This window comes from Elaeis guineensis, chromosome 10 (assembly GCF_000442705.2).
Source record: "Elaeis guineensis isolate ETL-2024a chromosome 10, EG11, whole genome shotgun sequence".
NCBI classification, from domain to species: domain Eukaryota; kingdom Viridiplantae; phylum Streptophyta; class Magnoliopsida; order Arecales; family Arecaceae; genus Elaeis; species Elaeis guineensis.
The window spans coordinates 21,402,989-21,421,876 of NC_026002.2; the positions used below are offsets into that span (position 1 = coordinate 21,402,989).

At 37.5% G+C, this 18,888-nt stretch overlaps 1 protein-coding gene across 2 annotated transcripts; it reads left to right on the plus strand.

Annotated features, from left to right (window-relative positions):
* The first annotated feature begins 14,463 nt into the window (after nucleotides 1-14,463).
* Nucleotides 14,464-17,388, plus strand: LOC105059783 (uncharacterized). Of its 2 annotated transcripts, none has more exons than XM_029260354.2 (3): nucleotides 14,464-15,179; nucleotides 15,266-15,953; nucleotides 16,854-17,037. In XM_029260354.2, exons 1-3 carry the CDS (start codon nucleotides 14,889-14,891, stop codon nucleotides 16,892-16,894), a joined length of 1,020 nt encoding a protein of 339 aa, XP_029116187.1. In that variant the 5' UTR covers nucleotides 14,464-14,888; the 3' UTR covers nucleotides 16,895-17,037. The 2 variants fall into 2 exon arrangements, with proteins under 2 accessions (XP_029116187.1, XP_010941521.1); XM_010943219.4 differs by having other exon boundaries at nucleotides 14,465-15,179; nucleotides 16,956-17,388.
* The last annotated feature ends 1,500 nt before the right edge of the window (nucleotides 17,389-18,888 follow it).

An 18,888-nucleotide genomic window follows, 5' to 3' on the forward strand; every position in this document is an offset into this window, starting at 1 on the left:
AAAACCTCTTTTTTCTAAGATCTAAGAGTTTGATAGAAAAAAAAATAAGAGAGAGAAAATAGAGAGAGAAAGTAGAGAGAGAGAATGGGGCAGGGAGAAAAATCAGATTTCAAACTATCCTATTTTGGGTTACTATACTTATAGCCAGGGTTAGTCAAACCAGCATTGGGACTTGCACCGATCGACACTTGCTTTGGTACCATACCAATATATGGTATCTTATGGCATGTCTATTCTGAACTGGCCCACCATATTTTCTTTATTTTTTCTTCGTTAAAGGTTTCATGAAAAGGGATAAATTTTTTTAATTTTTTGAATGATTTTAAATCTAATTTGATGTTTCTCGATGTTGTTGATATTTCCATCACCTTAGTAAATCATAAATGATTCTCCTTGGTATTTTTGAGAGATTTTTCTATACCACTATGTCATTGCACTAAAACAATCCTACCTTGAGAAGGCAAAAATCTGAAAAATCTATAAAACCCCATCCTTTTGAGTTAGCATCAAACCAAAACCCAAATGTGAAAAAAAAAAAAAGATTCTAGCTTTGTAAGATGGGAGAAGCAATATAAAATATCCTAAAATCAATTAGTAAAATATAAAATGATACTCTCAATTACATATATTTAAAGTACGATATACATACCGACATTTAAAATCTTGTCAAATGGCGATTAATTCATATTAGATTAAGATTTAATTTAATATGAATTAAAAATTAATTCTCTTATTAATTCATTTAGATCATTTTAAATCAAAATTCTATAAATAAAATCAATGAGAAAAATTTTTTGATACTCCACCAAGCTAGGACTTAAATTAGAATATATAAGTAAAACCGACTAAATCATCTTTTCTAAAGTTTCTTCTATCGAAATCTTTAACATCTATCAAATACTTCCATGGTAATAAGACAAATCTTTTCAAATCAAATTCTTCATGCCATACTAGATTTTAACACCGACTTTAATAACAATGGCAAAGAAATTCTAGGTCAATTCTTAAATCTAAAATTTTAAATTGCAATTTCACATGTCCCAAAATCTCAAATAGATATAAATAGGATCTTTTGTCTTGATTCAAAGATAGCAATCAAAGATTTCACTAGCAATCTCAACAGTTATGGTAGAAAATTCATCGATCAACTTAGATGCGTAACCTTTAAATTAAAGTTTCGTATGTACCATATTCTCTTTGATAGATATGTATAAGATGTATTAGTTGAATCCAAAGATGACAATTAAAATTGTTGATGATTTTATCAAGATGAATACTCTATAATCTCTAAACAAAATTGATTTCTTTAATTAGAAATAGACTTATTTGTAATATGTTCAAATTTATTTTTCTCCTACATACTAGTTTATATCTGATCCGTATTTCAGTATAAACTTCAAAGAAAATTTCGATCAAATATCATATAAGATCTTCTTACTTCAACTTGAAACAACATTTTATAAATGAATCCCCACCTTGCTACCAAATAATTAATTTCAAAATCAAGAGTAACATCATTGTATTACTTTCATATCAAATTTGAACTTACAATTCACTTAAGCAACTAATGATCAAATTAATAATCACAATATATAATGATCAATCTTCTTGCAATTATTTTAGATGAAAATCTATCTAATCATAATACGATGCACAAATTATCCATCATATACTAAACTATATGAATCATAATTTCTTAGTGACCTTTTCACAAATCACTACAAGAAATTTGATTTTTTGCGACAAAATTTTAGCGACGAAATATATTTCGTCGCAAAAAAGTAAGCTTTTGCAACGAAATTTAAATTTCATCTCCAAAAATTAGGTATTTGCGACGAAAAAAATTGCGTTGCAAAAAGTTATATCTTTTGCAACGAAATTTTTATTTTTGTTGCTAGAAGTTGATTTTTAGCGACGAAATTTTTTTTTGTTGCAAAAAATAATTTTTTTGATGATAAAATATTTTTTTTCGTAGTTAAAAAATTATTTTTTGCGATAAAAAATAATTTTATCATCAAAAAATTATATTTTTTACGACGAAATTGATATTTCGTTGCTAAAAAGAAAGGCTTTTAAGACCAATTTTATTTATATTTAGCAACGAAACTATTGCGTCGCTAAATTTCATTTTATTGAAAAATTTTTGAATATTTTGCGACAAAAATTTAAATTTCGTTGCTAGAATTGATTTTTAGCGACGAAAGTTTTTTCATCGTAAAAAATTATTTTTTTTGGCGACGAAAAAATTTTTCGTTGCTAAATTTTTTTTTTGCGACGAAAATAATTACGTCACAAAAAATTAGATTTTATGCGACGAAATATTTATTTCGTTGTGAGAAATTTGATTTCTCGATCATTTGCGACGAAATTAAATTTTCGTTGCCAAAAATTAATCATTTGCGATGAAAATATTTTTGTTGCAAAAAATATATTTTTTTGCGATAGAATATTTATTTTTAGCCACGAATGTATTTCGTCGCTAAATATTTTTTAATTAAAAAAAAAACCTTTGATATTCTGCCCTAATTGAAAAAAATCCTATTGATTTCTCCCTCCCCGATCTCCACCGCGGTCATCCAAATTTTCTCCCTCCCCGATCTCCGACGACAGTCCTCCTTCCCCGATCGCCGGTCGTCCTTCCCGATAAGTCCTCTCCCTCCCCGCCACCATCCTCTCTCTCTCTCCCTCCCCACCGTCGTCGAGCCCTCCCTCCCCGCCACCGTCGCCGCTCGAGCCCGCCCCCCATCGCTGATCGAGCCCACCTCCCAGCGCGCCGGCCATCTCCCTCCCGCCTTGCCCCCCTCTCCTCCGCGCACCGAATCCTCTCTCTTCTCTGCCTCCTTCCCTCCGGTTCCCTCCAATCCCTCGAAACCCTAACCCTCCAATCCATAAAACGAAGGTGGCGGCCACCTCTCCTCCCTCCCTTTCCTCCTCCTTCCATACTTTCCTCCTATTCTTCCTCGCCGGCCGCCGCCGAAATGACTACCTCCTCCTCGTCTGGGCTACTCCAAGGATAAGGCCCTCGTCGCCTCCAAATCCCTCCTCCACATCACCACCCCCGACAAGCCTGACGCCGTCCTCACCTTCCTCCGCCGCCACGCCGGCCTCTCCCCCCGCCAGCTCCATGCCTTCGTCCGCCGTCGCCCTACTGTCCTCGCCACCAACGTCCCCTCCAATCTCCTCCCCAAGCTCAAGGTCCTCGAGCGCCTCCTACCCTCTCCCGTCCCCCGCCGCCGCCTGCCGCTTCGGCCTCCCGTCCCCCGCCGCCGCAGCGTCTGCAAGGCAGTCGCCGCTGGTCGACCCATCCATCCCCTGTCTCTCTCCCTCATTTTCTTTCTCAGTCTGGTTTGTCTGGTTTCGTAGGGCCGCCGCCGCCGCCGCCGCGTCGCCGCCGGGCCGCCGCCGCCGCACCGCCGCCGGGCCGCCACCGTCGGTTGCCGTCACTGTCACCATCACTGCTCACGGAAGAGTTGAAGGTGAAACCATTTTTTTAATTTATATATTTTTTAATTTTTTTAATAAATTTTAATCATTAAAAATAATTATTTATTATTTTAGTAATTAGATATAATGTTAGATATAATTATTTGTTTGATATAATTAATTTTAATCATGATTTAAAAATATTTTAAAAATATTTTTTTAATAATAATATATTAATTGTAGCATAACAAATTTATAAGCCTTAGAATTTTCGTTCGAGGATAGCGTGCATAAACCAATATTTTTTTTTATGAAAAAAATATTGGTGCTTTACACACTATTCTCGAATTGTCCTCGTGGACAGTTTGGACACGTGAATGAATTTAATATTGCAACACATGTGCTTCTATATCGCAGAGTTTTATCGGTATTTTCGATCATGTTCTCTGGATACATAGCACAATTTTAATGCTTGTGTATCTGGAGAACTACGTCGAAATGCTGCCGAAATTTTTTTGGTATACAAGACATGTATTGCAATATTAAATTCTTACGTTCTTGAATGGAATAGGACCATCACCCTATAGGTAGGAGATATAAGGCGTTAGTCAACTATTATTACATAAAATTGATTGTATAGTTTGCATCATAAATATGTAGGTATGGATCGTGGTTGGATGTCTTTGCGTGATAAGTTCTGTCCCGAGTATATTACGGATATGACGACTTTTATGAATGTGGCGTCCAATCATACTAGAGAAGATGGGAAAGCTCGTTGTCCATGTCGTCGATGTAGGAATTTATTTTGGTGTACCTTATCGGACATTCAGAATCATTTATACGAACACGGTATAGATGTGACTTACAAGAGATGGACTTGTCATGGTGAAGATTTGCCGACTAGCTCGAACATGTTGTTCAAGAGTCCCATAAATCCGTCGTCAGTCGGTGGATCATGCAGTCGTGAAAGACAAACACTTGGTGAAGAAGATAGAGAAATTTTAGAGGATCTTCATCCGGAATTATTTGAAGTAAATGTAGAAGCGAGAGCAGAACATCAGCATTCCATTCCGAGACAAGAAGCTGAAGAGGACAGTAATATATCTATAAATGATAGATTCGAGCGTCTATTAAGAGATGCATAAAGTGATGTTTATCTTGGTTGTAAGAAGTACTCTCTGTTGTCCGCCGTAATAAAGTTATTACACATGAAGACACTTGGTAAGTGGTCAAACAACTCGTTTAATTGGTTGCTCAAATTTTTGAAGGACTTACTGCCAGAGGGAGAGTTACTTCCGTCAAGTCATTATGAAGCCAAAAAATTATTGAAAGGACTCGGTTTGGGAGTCGATGACTTGGGCCTACGCTGTGAAAAGATACATGCATGTCCGAATGATTGTGTTCTGTTTCAGAAAGATAAACAAGATCTACAAGCATGTCCAATTTGTCATTCAAGCAGATGGAAAGAAAGTCGTGGTAAGGATAAGAAGAAAAAGAAAATACCATGCAAGATTTTGCGGTACTTTCCGATTACACCACGATTGCGTCGATTGTTCATGTCGAGGCATACTGCTTATGACATGCGATGGCATAAGGAGGTAAATAATATGGACGATGATGTCATGAGACATCCATCAGATGGAGATGCATGGAAATATTTTGATCGTGAACATCCGTGGTTTGCAGCTGATTCACGAAATGTCAGGCTAGGGTTGGCAACAGACGGATTTAATCCATATGGTAATCTTAGTACTGCTTATAGTATGTGGCCTGTTATGGTATTTTCTTATAATTTACCACCATGGAAGTGCATGAAATTACCTTTTAATCTATTGGCCTTGTTGATCCCGGGTCCCCGTGCCCCTGGAAGAGACATAGACATATTTTTAGAGCCATTGATTGAAGAGTTACAATATTTGTGGGAAGAAGGATGCGAAACATATGATCATGTTGTAGGAGGCATCTTTCGTATGCATGCAGCATTGCTTTGGACAGTTAACGATTTTCTTGCATATGGCGATATTTCTGGATGGTGTACAAAAGGGTATAAAGCATGCCCAACTTGTAACGATGATATTACATCGGACCGTATTCGTGGAAAGATTTGTTTTACCGGCCATCGACGTTTCTTGCCAGATGATCATAGATGGAGGAGAAGTCTTAAGTTCAATGGCAAGCATGAACGACGTGCGCAGCCAAGATTCTGGTCTACGGACAATATTTTAAATCAGTTACCAAACCCACAGGATGTCATATTTGGTAAGGGTCTGGCCAGCCAAGTAGGGGTGCGAACAAGTATCGAAAATTGGAGAAAAAAGAGCAAGTTGTTTGATCTTCCATATTGAAAAACGCTTCTTCTTCGACATAATCTTGACGTCATGCATATTGAAAAGAATATATTTGATAATGTATTTTATACCATTCTCAATATCGAAAGAAGAACGAAGGATACCGTGAAGGCTCATCTTGACTTAGAGGATATGCGGATTAGAAAGGAATTACATTTGATTCGACGAGGGGATAGGCTGGTGAAGCCATTGGCATGTTATACACTGAATCGAAGAGAGAGAAATCAATTTCTTTCATATTTGAGATCAGTGAGGTTTCCTGATGGATACGCCTCAAACTTGAAATGGTGCATCAAGTCGAAAGATGGGAAGATCGTCGGGATGAAAAGTCATGATTGTCATGTACTTCTACAGTATGTGCTCCCAGTTGGTTTGCGCGGATTGTTGCCGGATAATGTGTATGATGCGTTACTTGATCTGGGAACTTATTTTCGGGACTTATGTGCGAAGACATTGAGACGAAGTCAGATCGACATATTGGAGAAGAAGATTATCATTATTCTCTGTAAGCTCGAGATGATATTCCCTCCCGCCTTCTTTGATATCATGGTGCATCTTTCTGTTCATCTTCCACATGAGGCTAGATTGAGTGGGCCAGTACATACAAGATGGATGTACCCAATTGAAAGGTAATTGCATGATATTGTAATATTTATTATTCATTATTGTATTTTTATTATATGTGATATCAATTGATAATTTATTGAATAGGGAGATGTGTGAATACAAGAGTGCCGTCACTAACAAAGCACGGCCTGAAGGTTCAATAGCAGAGGCACATGTTATGAATGAATGTCTGACATTCTGCTCTATGTACCTTCGACGAGTGGAGATCAAATTTACAAGGCCACAACGGAATATCGATGTTGACAAAATTCTGACCGATGGATTGTCCGTGTTCTCCAATGTTGCCCGACCATATGGTAAAAAAGATTTTCGAATGTTGACACCACAAGAAACGGATGACATGCATTGGTATGTGCTAAACAATTGCGAGGAGGTAGAAGCCTACATGATGTGAGTATATACATTTAATTTTTATTTATTGATATATCAATGAATGTACGTGGACTCTAAATTAAAATATACATGATATTACTGTATCACTTCAGAGAACATAAAAGTGAGCTCAGAAGAAGTAATCCTACATTAGCAGCGGCACGACATAGGAATTAATTCGCATCATGGTTTGACGAACAGGTAAGTTATGTTCATGTTCATCCATGATTAAAAGTTTGTTTATATAGTATTTATTTTGTCAAATTTAACCTGCTTATTATTCTTTTAATTGTAGATAGCTCAGCTACGTATAGACAATCCTAACTGTATCAGTAATGACTTAGCTGCACTTGCACGAAAACCTGACAGACGTGTATCAGTATATTCAGCATGCATAGTCAATGGTGTGCGATTCTTAACGGAAGATCGCGATCGTGATCGAACCACACAGAATTGTGGAATAAGCATGGAGGACGAGCACAAGGGTGAAATAATAGATTTTTTTGGTATTCTGCATGAGGTTATAGAGTTGAGATATAGTGGTCTTCGACGGATTGTGTTATTCAAATGTCGATGGTATGACTTAGGACGACACAGGCCAATTGTTATAGATCCTCAACTCGTCAGTGTCTACACTGGTCATGTATGGTATGAAAGTGATCCTTATATTTTTGCAAAGCAAGCAAGACTAGTGTGGTATATTGATGATAACAAAATGAAAGAGCCTTGGCGGGTTGCAATAAGGGCTCAGCATAGGCATTTGTTTGATCCTGCACTTTTCACATACCCGAACGATGAACATCTTGAGAATGAAGTCTGTGCAATTATTGAAAATGAAGCATATCAAATGCAAGCACCAGATAACATATTAGTGCCAGATGATACGATTGACATAGGACAATTACAAAGAGACGACTATGAACCTGAGGATGTTTCTGTTGTTGGATCGTCGATAAGGGCACGGACACGAGCACGATCCAATAATGACTTCATTAACGACAATGATGATAGCACTTCAGGGTCGAAGTCTTCTATGACTCCCGTCGAAGATGACTATGTGGACACGAGTTCAGAATCTGAGAACAATAATTAATATGAATAAGTAATTCAATTTATTTTTTTTTGTTATATCATGTAATACTTGAGTTTTTTTGATTACGTACTGATTTAAATTATTTTAATCATTGCAGCATCATGACTGGTCCTGGACGTAGACATTCACGGGGTAGGCAGCAGGCTCCGCTTGATGATACACATCCTCACTTTAGCATTTTGCATGATGAGTCAGAGGATTTAGATGAGACTCAGTTGCCCGAGTCCACAGAGCAGACTAGTGCTCAGCCAGAGCTTGCCCAGCTGGAGGTCATGGTACCGCAGCATCATCCCTTTACAGGTATATCTCTATCAATTTATAAACCATATATTTTTTTTTGTTATATGCATTTAGTGATACATGATATATGTTCATTTCATCAATTTTTACATGTAGGAACACAGCATCGACGTGCAGTGCGTGGTCCTAGTAGGGGTCTTATTTTGGAAAAATATGTGCATACACACAATGAAAAATCGAAGGTACATATATTTCGAGATCATCCGGTTGGCACAGAGGCTAGTATCGTCGCAAATGAGATCAGTTTGTATATGTGGAATCATTTTCCGTGGGCTGTTGAAAGTTTCAAGCATGTAGCTCCTCGATACCGTGATGCTCTAGTCTCTCACATCAAGGTAAGAATTAAATTTGGATGTCTTGCATATCATTACATGATCCATATTATTTTTGGTTATATAAATAAATTTTTTATTATATGAATAATTTCATGTATTTGCTTTTTGGTATGATTACTGTGTAGGATAATATTGACTTCGAGGATTGCACTGACGAACAAGTGACGGCATGTATTCTCAAAATGGCTGCAAATAGATACAGAGATCGGCGATGTAGGCTTCATAAATACTGCAATGAGCTGCAGGCGAAGGGGATTGATCCTGTGACCCAGCCATACAGAAATTGGGCTGGGTCTAGTGACGATTGGCGGTGGTTATGTGAGCATTTTGGAAGTGAGGCATTTCAGGTATGTCTAGTGTTCCAAGTTTTTTTAATTATGTTATGTCCTTTATTGATTATAATTGTATGTATTTTGTAGCGACGATCGGAGGCGAATAAGGTGAATAGGAGCAAGATTGATTCTATTCACACGCAAGGAAGTGCCTCTTTTGCACAGAGAATGAAGAGGATGGTACATAACTACATTTGCAATCATACTTTGTAACTTTTTATTAAATATTTATATTATTTTGATATCTTTTTTTCTTTTTTTTTTGTTTGAACAGGGACTATCCGGAGTCGACGCCTATGCTAAATTCTATCAAAACAAAAGTGGCGAGTTCGTGACCGAGGAGGCAAGGCAGCGTCATGTAAGTATCATTACTCTACATTTTGAATACTTTTAAAGAGTTTGAAAAAAAATTATGATTTTATTTGGTTTATTGTGAAGGAAAAAATGTTAGAATTGAGAGAGCAGGCGACGAGGGAGGTGGGATCTGACGGTGATACTGGATCGCAGCAGGTTTGTTTGATGACAGATGATACGATTTTGGATACCGTCCTCGAGCGACAGCTAGGATCTGGTCATAGCATGCGGTCCAAAAAATTATGCAGTTCGTCATCCGGCCGGTCTGATGATGCATCGGTGCCAGAGGCAGTTAGGACATCCATGAGCATGATGCAAGATCAGATTAGTTACTGGATGAATTGTAGTCAGACGCTCGAGAGGATCGTAGCTACGGTGGCGGGACGGCTCGGTATTGATGCTTCTGAGTTAGCACCTCTACAGTCACATGATGCCGCCTCTGCACCACCATCGTGACACATATCGGGTCAGGGATCGACGCCTGGAGAAGGGAACGAGGCCAACGAGTCAAATCATACTTAGTTTGTACTTATTTTAAATTTAAAATGGTGTATGGACTTATATTTTTGTATATGACAAAGATGGTTATGAAACTTTTTGATACTTGAAATTGGTCTTTTGACTTAGAATATTTTTATTGTGTTAACATACTGTTTATTTAAAATATGTTTGATCAGATAATTTATATTTGAGCAGGTTTTTTTGAAAAATAAATAAAAATTTTATTTTTTATCCAAAATTTATTTTAGCAACGAAATATTAATTTCATCGCAAAAAAATTTGTGAACCCAAAAAAGTAAAACTTTTATTATTCATTGCGATGAAATTTTTTATTTCGTTGCTATTTTTGCAACGAAAAAATAGTTTCATCGCTAAAAATTATAACTTTTTGTGATGATATTTTTATTTCATCGCAATTATGGCGACGAATATTTTTATTTCGTCGCCCTTCTAGCGACGAAATTATTATTTCGTCACCATTATAGCGACGAAATTTTTTTTTCGTCGTAATTATTGCGACGAAATTATTTCGTTGCTATTTTTAAGACGAAAAAATAGTTTCGTCGCTAAAAATTTTACCTTTTTGCGATGAAATAAAAATTTCATCGCAATTATGGCGACGCATTTTTTATTTCGTTGCAATTATGGCGACGAATTTTTTTATTTCGTCGCCCTTCTAGCGACGAAATTTTTTTTTCATCGCAATTATAGCAACGAACATTTTTTTCGTCGCAATTATTGCGACAAATTTTTTTGCGACGAAATCTGTCGCTAAGTTTTGCGACGAATTTTATTTTCGTCGCAAAAAATAAGAAATTTTTTTTTTAATCAAAATATTTAGCGATGAAATTTTTTTCGTTGTAATTTTAGCGATGAAAATTTAAGCTCTTGCGACAAAATATTTTCGTCACTAATACAGCACATAACTTCGTCGTCTGGGTTTACTATTTTTTACGATGAAATAAAATATTTTCATCGCTAAGGTCTTTTGCTACGAGGCTTTCTCTATAAATTTTTAGCGACGATATATTTCGTCGCAAATACGTTTAGCGACGAAAATATGATTTTTAGCGATGAAAAAATTTCGTCGCAAAAAATCAGATTTCTTGTAGTGAATAATCACCAGGTTTAACCGATAATTATGAAAACAATTTATACTGCAATCACACAATAGGTTTACATCCCAATGTTCATAGTGTCCACCTACACTCAAGTCATATTCTACATATTATAATTTATCCATTTATATTCTAATACTATATAATATGTCATGCCTCTAATTCCAGATTTGTGAGTCAGGGATCGTGTCAATCATTGCGTACTTATAAAAAACTCTTTCGATAGGCATACAAGATATTTTAAATATGATATCAATGCATCATAGCAAAATTAATAATAAAATAAGTTCAAAATTTAACTAACTAAAATCTATTTTATTCTCTCATAAAAATTTAATAATATTCAAAAGATCATGCATCAATTAAATCTTGAATAATAACCTTGCAAAATATAATGTTAAGTCTATCTAAACTCGATTAATAGTGTTCGACTCTCACTTCTAAAAGCCACTCTCAAAGCAGTACCAAAATCCATAATTGACTATCTGAATCTAAAAAGAATGGAGAGATAATAAGCTCGATAATCCAGTAAGTAATGAATATCTCAATTAGATATTTCAGATATTATCATAAGATATAATATTTAAAAATAAATAAAAAAATAAATATAAGAACATATTTCATGCTAAATTATGTAAATCAAAATTTTTCAAATATTTATATACATACATAATCATAAATTTGATTCAAAATAAATCATACATAACTCAATAGTCTTAACTATAATCATATTTATACCTAGTGACAGATCAGAATAGAAACAGTGAGCTCAATCAGAGTGCCAACACGTAATTCTTATTAGTAAGATCCAAAAAATCAATGCACAATCTTCAATGGCAGAATCTAGAGTACTAATATACAACCTCTATTGGTAGGATCTACAAAATTAATGTATAACCTCCATTGGTATGGTACAGAATGTAAATACATAACCCTTATGGCAGGATCTAGAATACCAATGCATAATCTCCATTAGTAGGATTTAGGATATACTTAGGCTAAGAGTTCAAATTTGATGCATTCGGAAATACTTTTTGCAAGGTGGTACTTATGTCATAATTCAAATTGACATATGCGTATTCCATAGCAAATCAATAAACTATAATATTCCTAAAATCTCAAATTTTTGAATCACTTTTCATGTAAATATAATTTCATAAGTCACACATAAATCAAAGACTAAATATTTACTTTTAAAATAGATTATAAAATATCTCAAAAAGATAGTTCATTATTTATCTCTATAGAATACTGAACAGATAGATTCAATCAATCCTGAAAGTATCCTTCAGATGTTATTATGGAAAATATATTCTTTTGTTAATTTCAAGCCATAATTAATAAAAACTTCCAAGTTTCAACACATTCACAAGGCTAATAAAATCGGTAGCATCCAATGTTCTAGTCAGTCGAATGAGGATAATTTTATTTGATAATAATTAGAATAGAAGACAAATGGTTCAATAGAGATCAATGATGATCAAATTTTACGATGCTTATAAAGGCTCGGATGGTGTAGATATGTTGTCCGACTAATAAATTTTTTTTAATAGAATTAATCCATATTCAAAGTAACAGAACAAGTTCATCGGATCATGAATCATATAAAAAGAATATCAGAGAGGAGAAATTAACAGGATGGAATAAAGCTAATCAAGCGATACTATCCTGCAATCCGATCCATCTAATGAAGATTTAATCAAATTATGATTGAATTAATATATAAATAATTTAATAAAAAGAATCATAGATAATTTGATCTAATGATATCCAAACTTGGTCAAGGTGAAAGTCAGCACACTATCTAGCGACCATGGATCAGGATCTTTCACTAAGTTTGATCAAAATCTTCAAAAGAAAATCCTTCACTGGACTAATCTTAAAGAGAGAAATACATAAAAATAAAGAAACGATATGGAGAGAGAAAATTTTAGAGAGAGAAGAATAAACTTTTTAGAGAGAGAAAGTGAGGATGCAAGCTAAAAAATGGAAGAGAGGAAAAAAAAGAGAATTTCTCTCTCCTTTTTTCCTTTCTTTTTTTTTTTCTCTCTTCTTTTCTTTCTTTTTTTCCTTCTTCCTCTCTTCTTTAACAGAACACGAGACTCTTTTATCCCCTTATTCCTGAGATAGAGAAGGTCCCCCCCAACCGACAATGCCCATGGCTAGAAGGGTAGACCATGCACAACGATGACCAATAACTCTAGTTTGGTGATCGACAATGACAAACAGTTTCGAAAATCAAATCGGCGTGGCAGGCAAAATAAAGCATTAAAACTCCACCCAAATTCGACAATTATCCCGCTAGAAATCATGATTCCAAAAGTCAAAAAGATGGGTAGAAAGGTTGAGGAAAAATTGGAGGCTTTTTACTTTCATTTTGGAGGTCGGTAACCCCAAATTTCGGTAGCATAAGAAACAGGAATAATGACTTTCCGAGAGAAGAAAGAAGAAAGAAAGGTTGATCGGTGGTATCTTCCAATGGTTGCTTCGAGGGAGAGGTCAATCCTTTAAATAGAGGGTTGATCGAAAGAGGCAGAAGTCGAAAAAACTTCGATTTCTGTCTGAAATTGGAGTCACCATCAAAGAGGGAAAGAAGACTCCTTAAGGAGTTTGATTCTTGATTAGGGTCTTCAGTATGCGCAAAGCATGTGCTGGCCTAAGTTTTCTCCCCCTCTCTTTTTTTTTTTCTCTTGCTAGCCTAAGATCTCTCATTCTTTTTTTGCATCCACTTTAAAAATCATGCGGGTTCGTTGGGCCATCTCTCCTAGTGGTTAATGGGTTAGGGTATCACGACAATATACATGCTTCTAACAAAATCAAAACCACCAATAAACCTAAAATCATTTTGGGATGGACCATGTTAGCTTAGGTAATTTGAATTTAATCTAAAGTGGGATTGTGATCTAATGCCTACTACAGTATCCTTCAGGTTTATATGGTCGAACATCGTGTGCCTTCTTAACATACTCAAATGATTGAATTACGTCTATTATTGAGTTGAAATTGGTTGCTCAATCTGCCAATTCAAATCTAACCAGTGCCAATCTCATCAAGGAGTTTGCAATAAAGCCCAGACCCAACCAAAATTAGGTGCCTATTCATCAAATCCGATCCAACTTTGTCTTGATGTAGGATCTGCTACAAGTATTCAAACTTCACAAGATTGAGATTGATAAGAGGCAGGAAGGTAGGGATGATAATGGGTCGAGAAAATTATCATCGGTATCGCTCTCGTACTCGCCTTAGGCGGGATGGATCTGGTCGAGTTTGATGAAATGCATTAGATGGGCCAGGACCAGATGAAATAATAAAATTATGTTTTTGCAAATATTTTGTTTGATTTTAAGAAGGAGATTTGTCTTTACCAAAAAAAAAAAACAGTAAGGAGTTATATACATCTTGATGGATTCGAAATGGATTTTACCACTTTTATGTACTTATCCCGAATTTGTTGCAGGTTAGATAAAATCTGCTCTTTTTTCTTTTTTTTTTCTTTTTTTTTTGAATCGGATAAAATGGAGCGGAGTAAATTACCATGTTTAGTGTGCAGAGGGAGCCACATCGAGTGTGGGGTCCCGGATGGGGAGGCCGGAGTGTCCGAGGAAAAAGGAACTTCTAATTATGAAACCTCGGCCCAACTGCACCACGTTAGCCGCGTTGGAGCATTACTCGGAGCGACTTCGAAGCATCACCCAATAAAAACGCGAATCCCTCCCCAAATCCCTCCGGGCCCCACTCTACCTCCTCCTCCTCACGGCCCCAGCACCACCCCTTCCACCTCCACCACCGCCGCCGCCGTCGCCGCTGCCATCACCTCCTCTCCCCCAGCTGCCGTTGTTCTCCCCCTAATCTTCACTCTCATTTCGCTGCTCTATGTTTTAATTTTCTAGAGCGATCATCCACTCCCACCAAATCGCGTCGGCAGGATAATACTCCCTTTCGTTTAAAAGAAGGAAAAAGAAAAGCCTTTCCATCAAAACAGAAGTCGATTGGAGGAGCTACTCTTATTATCATATTAACAAGCAAGAGAGGAAGCGTGGAAGAGAGACGTAAATTCTTCTTGGTGGGAACAAGGATTAGCTCCAATGACGAGGAGCGACGGCGGAGGGAGCGGGAATGGGGGTCTGAAGAAGGGGCCGTGGACGGCGGCGGAAGACGCGATCCTGATGGAGTACGTGCGGAAGCAGGGAGAGGGCAACTGGAACGCCGTCCAGAAGAACACCGGGCTGGCCCGCTGTGGAAAGAGCTGCCGTCTCCGCTGGGCCAACCACCTCCGCCCCAACCTCAAGAAGGGAGCCTTCTCCCCTGACGAGGAGCTCCTCATCCTCCGCCTCCACGCCCAGCTCGGCAACAAATGGGCCCGCATGGCCGCCCACGTACAATCTCCAGCACAACCATCTCATGTCATTTAACATCCTTCTTCCTTCTTTCTCATCAACTTAACTTCGAATCTTTCATGCAGTTGCCGGGAAGGACCGATAATGAGATCAAGAACTACTGGAACACGAGGATCAAGCGGCGGCAGCGCGCCGGTCTCCCACTCTACCCTCCAGATGTCCAGCGCGAGTTGGCCTTCAAACGGCAACGCCTCCACCACAACCACCCACCCTCCACCAACCCCCCTGCTCCCCTACTCACTAACAACACCACCATTACCCATTTCTCGAGCACCTCGTCTTCACTATTGGATCCCACTGGCTACTTCTCGACACCGATGCTGACAACTTTTAATGCACCGTTGCCACTTCCAGGCCACCACCTTCACTTTCCCTCGAGTGGTATGTTTCATACTCAGCAGCAGCAGCAGCAACAGATGGAATTTAATTTGGGGAGTTTTGGCTTGAACTCACTTCCGCTGCCGCCACCCGTTTTCCCGAACAAAATGGAGCTTCCATCGACCCAAATGTTCACAGCGCTGCCTTTCAGTGGAGGCCTTCTGGATACCCTCTTGCAGGAGGTGCAGCCTGGTGGCCATTTGCAGAGCAATGGGCTGCTGCCGGAACTGGTTTCCGGCGACCAGGACGTGAAATTGAGCCACCTTTGTGGTGGTGGTGTTGGTGGTGAAGGCGGTGGCAGCAGAGGAGTTACTTTGCCGCAGGATGGACTCATGGAGTCTGCTGTCAAGTGGACTGATTCGAACTGGTCCATTGGTGAGCCCTGTTTAGCCTAATCCATCTTTGTTTTAACCTTGAGATTGATTAACTCTTATTTTGACTTTGCATAGAAGTCAATGAGAGTTAGATGGAGCCCGGAAATTATATCCTGAAGTTGCTATATATATTTTATCGCTTATTTTTTTCAGTTGTTTTAAAGGTTTCTTCAATTTACTTAGTTGGTTGGACATGGTATTTGTTTATTAAAAACTTAGCTTTTATATTTATTCCTTTCTCTTCGCTTTTGGTTCTGGTAATTTTTATTGGGTAATTAATATCTCAGTTTCCCCTTTATATTGCTTATAATGGACTGCCTTCCTCTGCATTACCGGAGACTTCGATCTTTTCAGATGGGCAGAACTGATTGTTCTTTCTTCACCTCTTCTGAATTTCGAAATCTTAAATCAATCCTTGCCACTTTAGCTATCCTTATACAGGTCTTTATCTCTAGTCACAGACCACACTTGTGATGATGTCAAAGTCTCCAAATAATATAATGCCTTGTGATTATGTATCTTTTTCCTACCCACTTCTTTCATTCTCCTCTGCATTTCCCTTCAGCTTTTCAATCATCAAATATGGGTCACACTAATGGTGCCGAATTTTATGGTCCTCTTCGATGTTTCATGTTCTAAGACCTTTTTTTTGGCAGTTTTTATTCCTTTTATTATTCTCTTCACCTGTGATTACTTTTAGCTATCCAAATTATGAGTCACCAATAATTCATGCTTATTAATTTTCCATCGGCCTAGAACTTAAGAATGCTACAAAAGAAGAAGAAAATCTAATTCAGCCTAAATTTTATACATTGCTTCTAAAAGAAAAATTTTTCATATTGTATTGCAGCTTAGATCATTGTTCATGGCAATTATTTTTGTTCGTTCATATATTTCTTAGGGAGGCCACCGTTAATGAGCTGTTTAACATTGCAAAAATAGTCATCAGGCAGATACCAGTATTATCCGATTCCAATGGACTCACACCCTTAAGTCCAAGCAGGAACTCAGATGAAGAAAGAACCAACAGAAAATGATACTAGTCCTGTGGAGGAGGACATATCTCAACTTCTCAATATGATCCCAACTGTGAATGCAGCAGCAGCAACACCGGTCTCTGAATGGTATAAAAGTGATAGTGGAGAGATCTCAAATGGGCACTCATCAGTTGTCACTGAAGAACACATTGGGCTCGAGATGCAGCAACTGGTTTCGTCGCTCTCAAATCCCCCAGAGGGCCCAGATTTGAGCATCAGGTCCTACCCCTGGAGCAACATGCCAGGGATTTGTTGATACTCAAACAGTAATATAGTGTAAGGACTTTGCTTTCTTTGTGAAGGTGGTTGGGTACCTCGAGTTCTCTGAGCTTATTATTTGTGAAAGAGGTTACATTGGCTATGTAATTTTATGAAATTTGATCTACCGAACACTTCTAATGTACTTCATTCTTTCTGTTTTTGTGTAACTATCTTTTTCAAGTTTTTGTCATGGGACGGTAACGAGATAAGAGTAGAAAGAGAAGCCATATGCCTTTTGGGTGCAGATCCTTTGCCGTGCACGCGATGCACCGCATGATGTGGTGCATCGCACGCATCATCTATTGCACGATGATCGGTGCTTATGGCTGTGTGCAGCATGCATTGCATAGCCCACCGTGCGTGTGGACATGTGTGCTGTGCACAGCAGAAGATCCGTGCGCTATCTCTTTCTGGAGTCCAAGACAAGACTGTTTCCAGAAGGGATCTTTCTTCTATGGCCCACTCCTTTCTAAAAGTGGGCACTCATCTTGCACCCTACGGGTATATCCTAGAAGGTAAGGGCATAGGCTTGAATTGGAGAATGTTATTTTTTTTTTTTATCTTTCCAAAACCATGCTGCTCTCCTCTTTTTTTTTAATTTCTAAATCTGTCCTTTGTTTGTTACGATGGTGGAGGTAAATGTAGTGTTCGATCGGCGATTTCCTCTCTCAAACCTTTTCAGGATCGCCTCGATTGAACTGATGCAAAAATGGCATGATGGATCTAGTTCAACCGGTAAATTTTTTCATGCCAGAAAAGAAAGAGATGGTACATGCCTACCTTAACTCGCCATTTCCACCTAGATCTAAGCCTATGATTGAAATCTAGGTTGGCTTGACCTAGCTTGATCTCTATATCCGAACTATTTCTCTAGCTCGATCTATTCTCCTATGAAAATTGGATTTTTCTTGATCCAACTTAAGAGAGCACAATCAACTAGATTCTAACTTCAATTGACTAAAAGACAAATTTCATACGCTTAATATGTTTTTGGGTTAGGTTAATTTAATATTTTTACTCACCAAAACCTCATCCTTCCAAATCTGCTTAGTTACACATTAGCAACATAGTCCAGCTTAGGGATATAGAGCCCATATTTCGCATTACTGAATCTCTTCATGAGTAGGATAAAACTAGTTTGTCTTTTTTTCTCATACAAGCTATATCCTACAATTCAATCCCTCCTTATTCTAATATCCCTATGTAACCATTGAGCATAGTACTGTTAAATCTTTAGCCATATGGATCACAGCCCACAAGAATCCTTGATTTTGTTAAATATCTTTTTATAAACATTGTTTATGTATCTCCCTTTTAATTTGAAAATAATTAGTAACCATAATTATTTTATAGAATAATTATTTTCAAAACTTTCAAGCTACTATCTATTATCATGTCTCATATTTCTCAGTTTGCACCTCGAGCCGATCTCAAGTTATCTCAAGTCAACTCTAAGTCTAACTTGAGTCGATCCAAAGTTGTGCTGAATCAACTTGATTATACATGATAACTTTAATGGTTAGTTTTATAGAACTTACAGAAATATGCCAAAGCTCTCCAACGGCTAGTTTTGGGCTTTCAACGGGCAAAAAGCTATTTTTTGACTTTTTAAGAGTCTTAAATGTCAATTAAATTTAT

Excerpts from the sequence above, each read along its gene's own strand:
- LOC105059783 (XM_010943219.4), top strand. The coding sequence starts at position 14,889 with ATGACGAGGAGCGACGGCGGAGGGAGCGGGAATGGGGGTCTGAAGAAG. Across the intron at positions 15,180-15,265 it reads GGGCCCGCATGGCCGCCCAC|TTGCCGGGAAGGACCGATAA; the intron begins GTACAATCTCCA and ends TCTTTCATGCAG. Across the intron at positions 15,954-16,955 it reads TGATTCGAACTGGTCCATTG|GAACTCAGATGAAGAAAGAA; the intron begins GTGAGCCCTGTT and ends AAGTCCAAGCAG.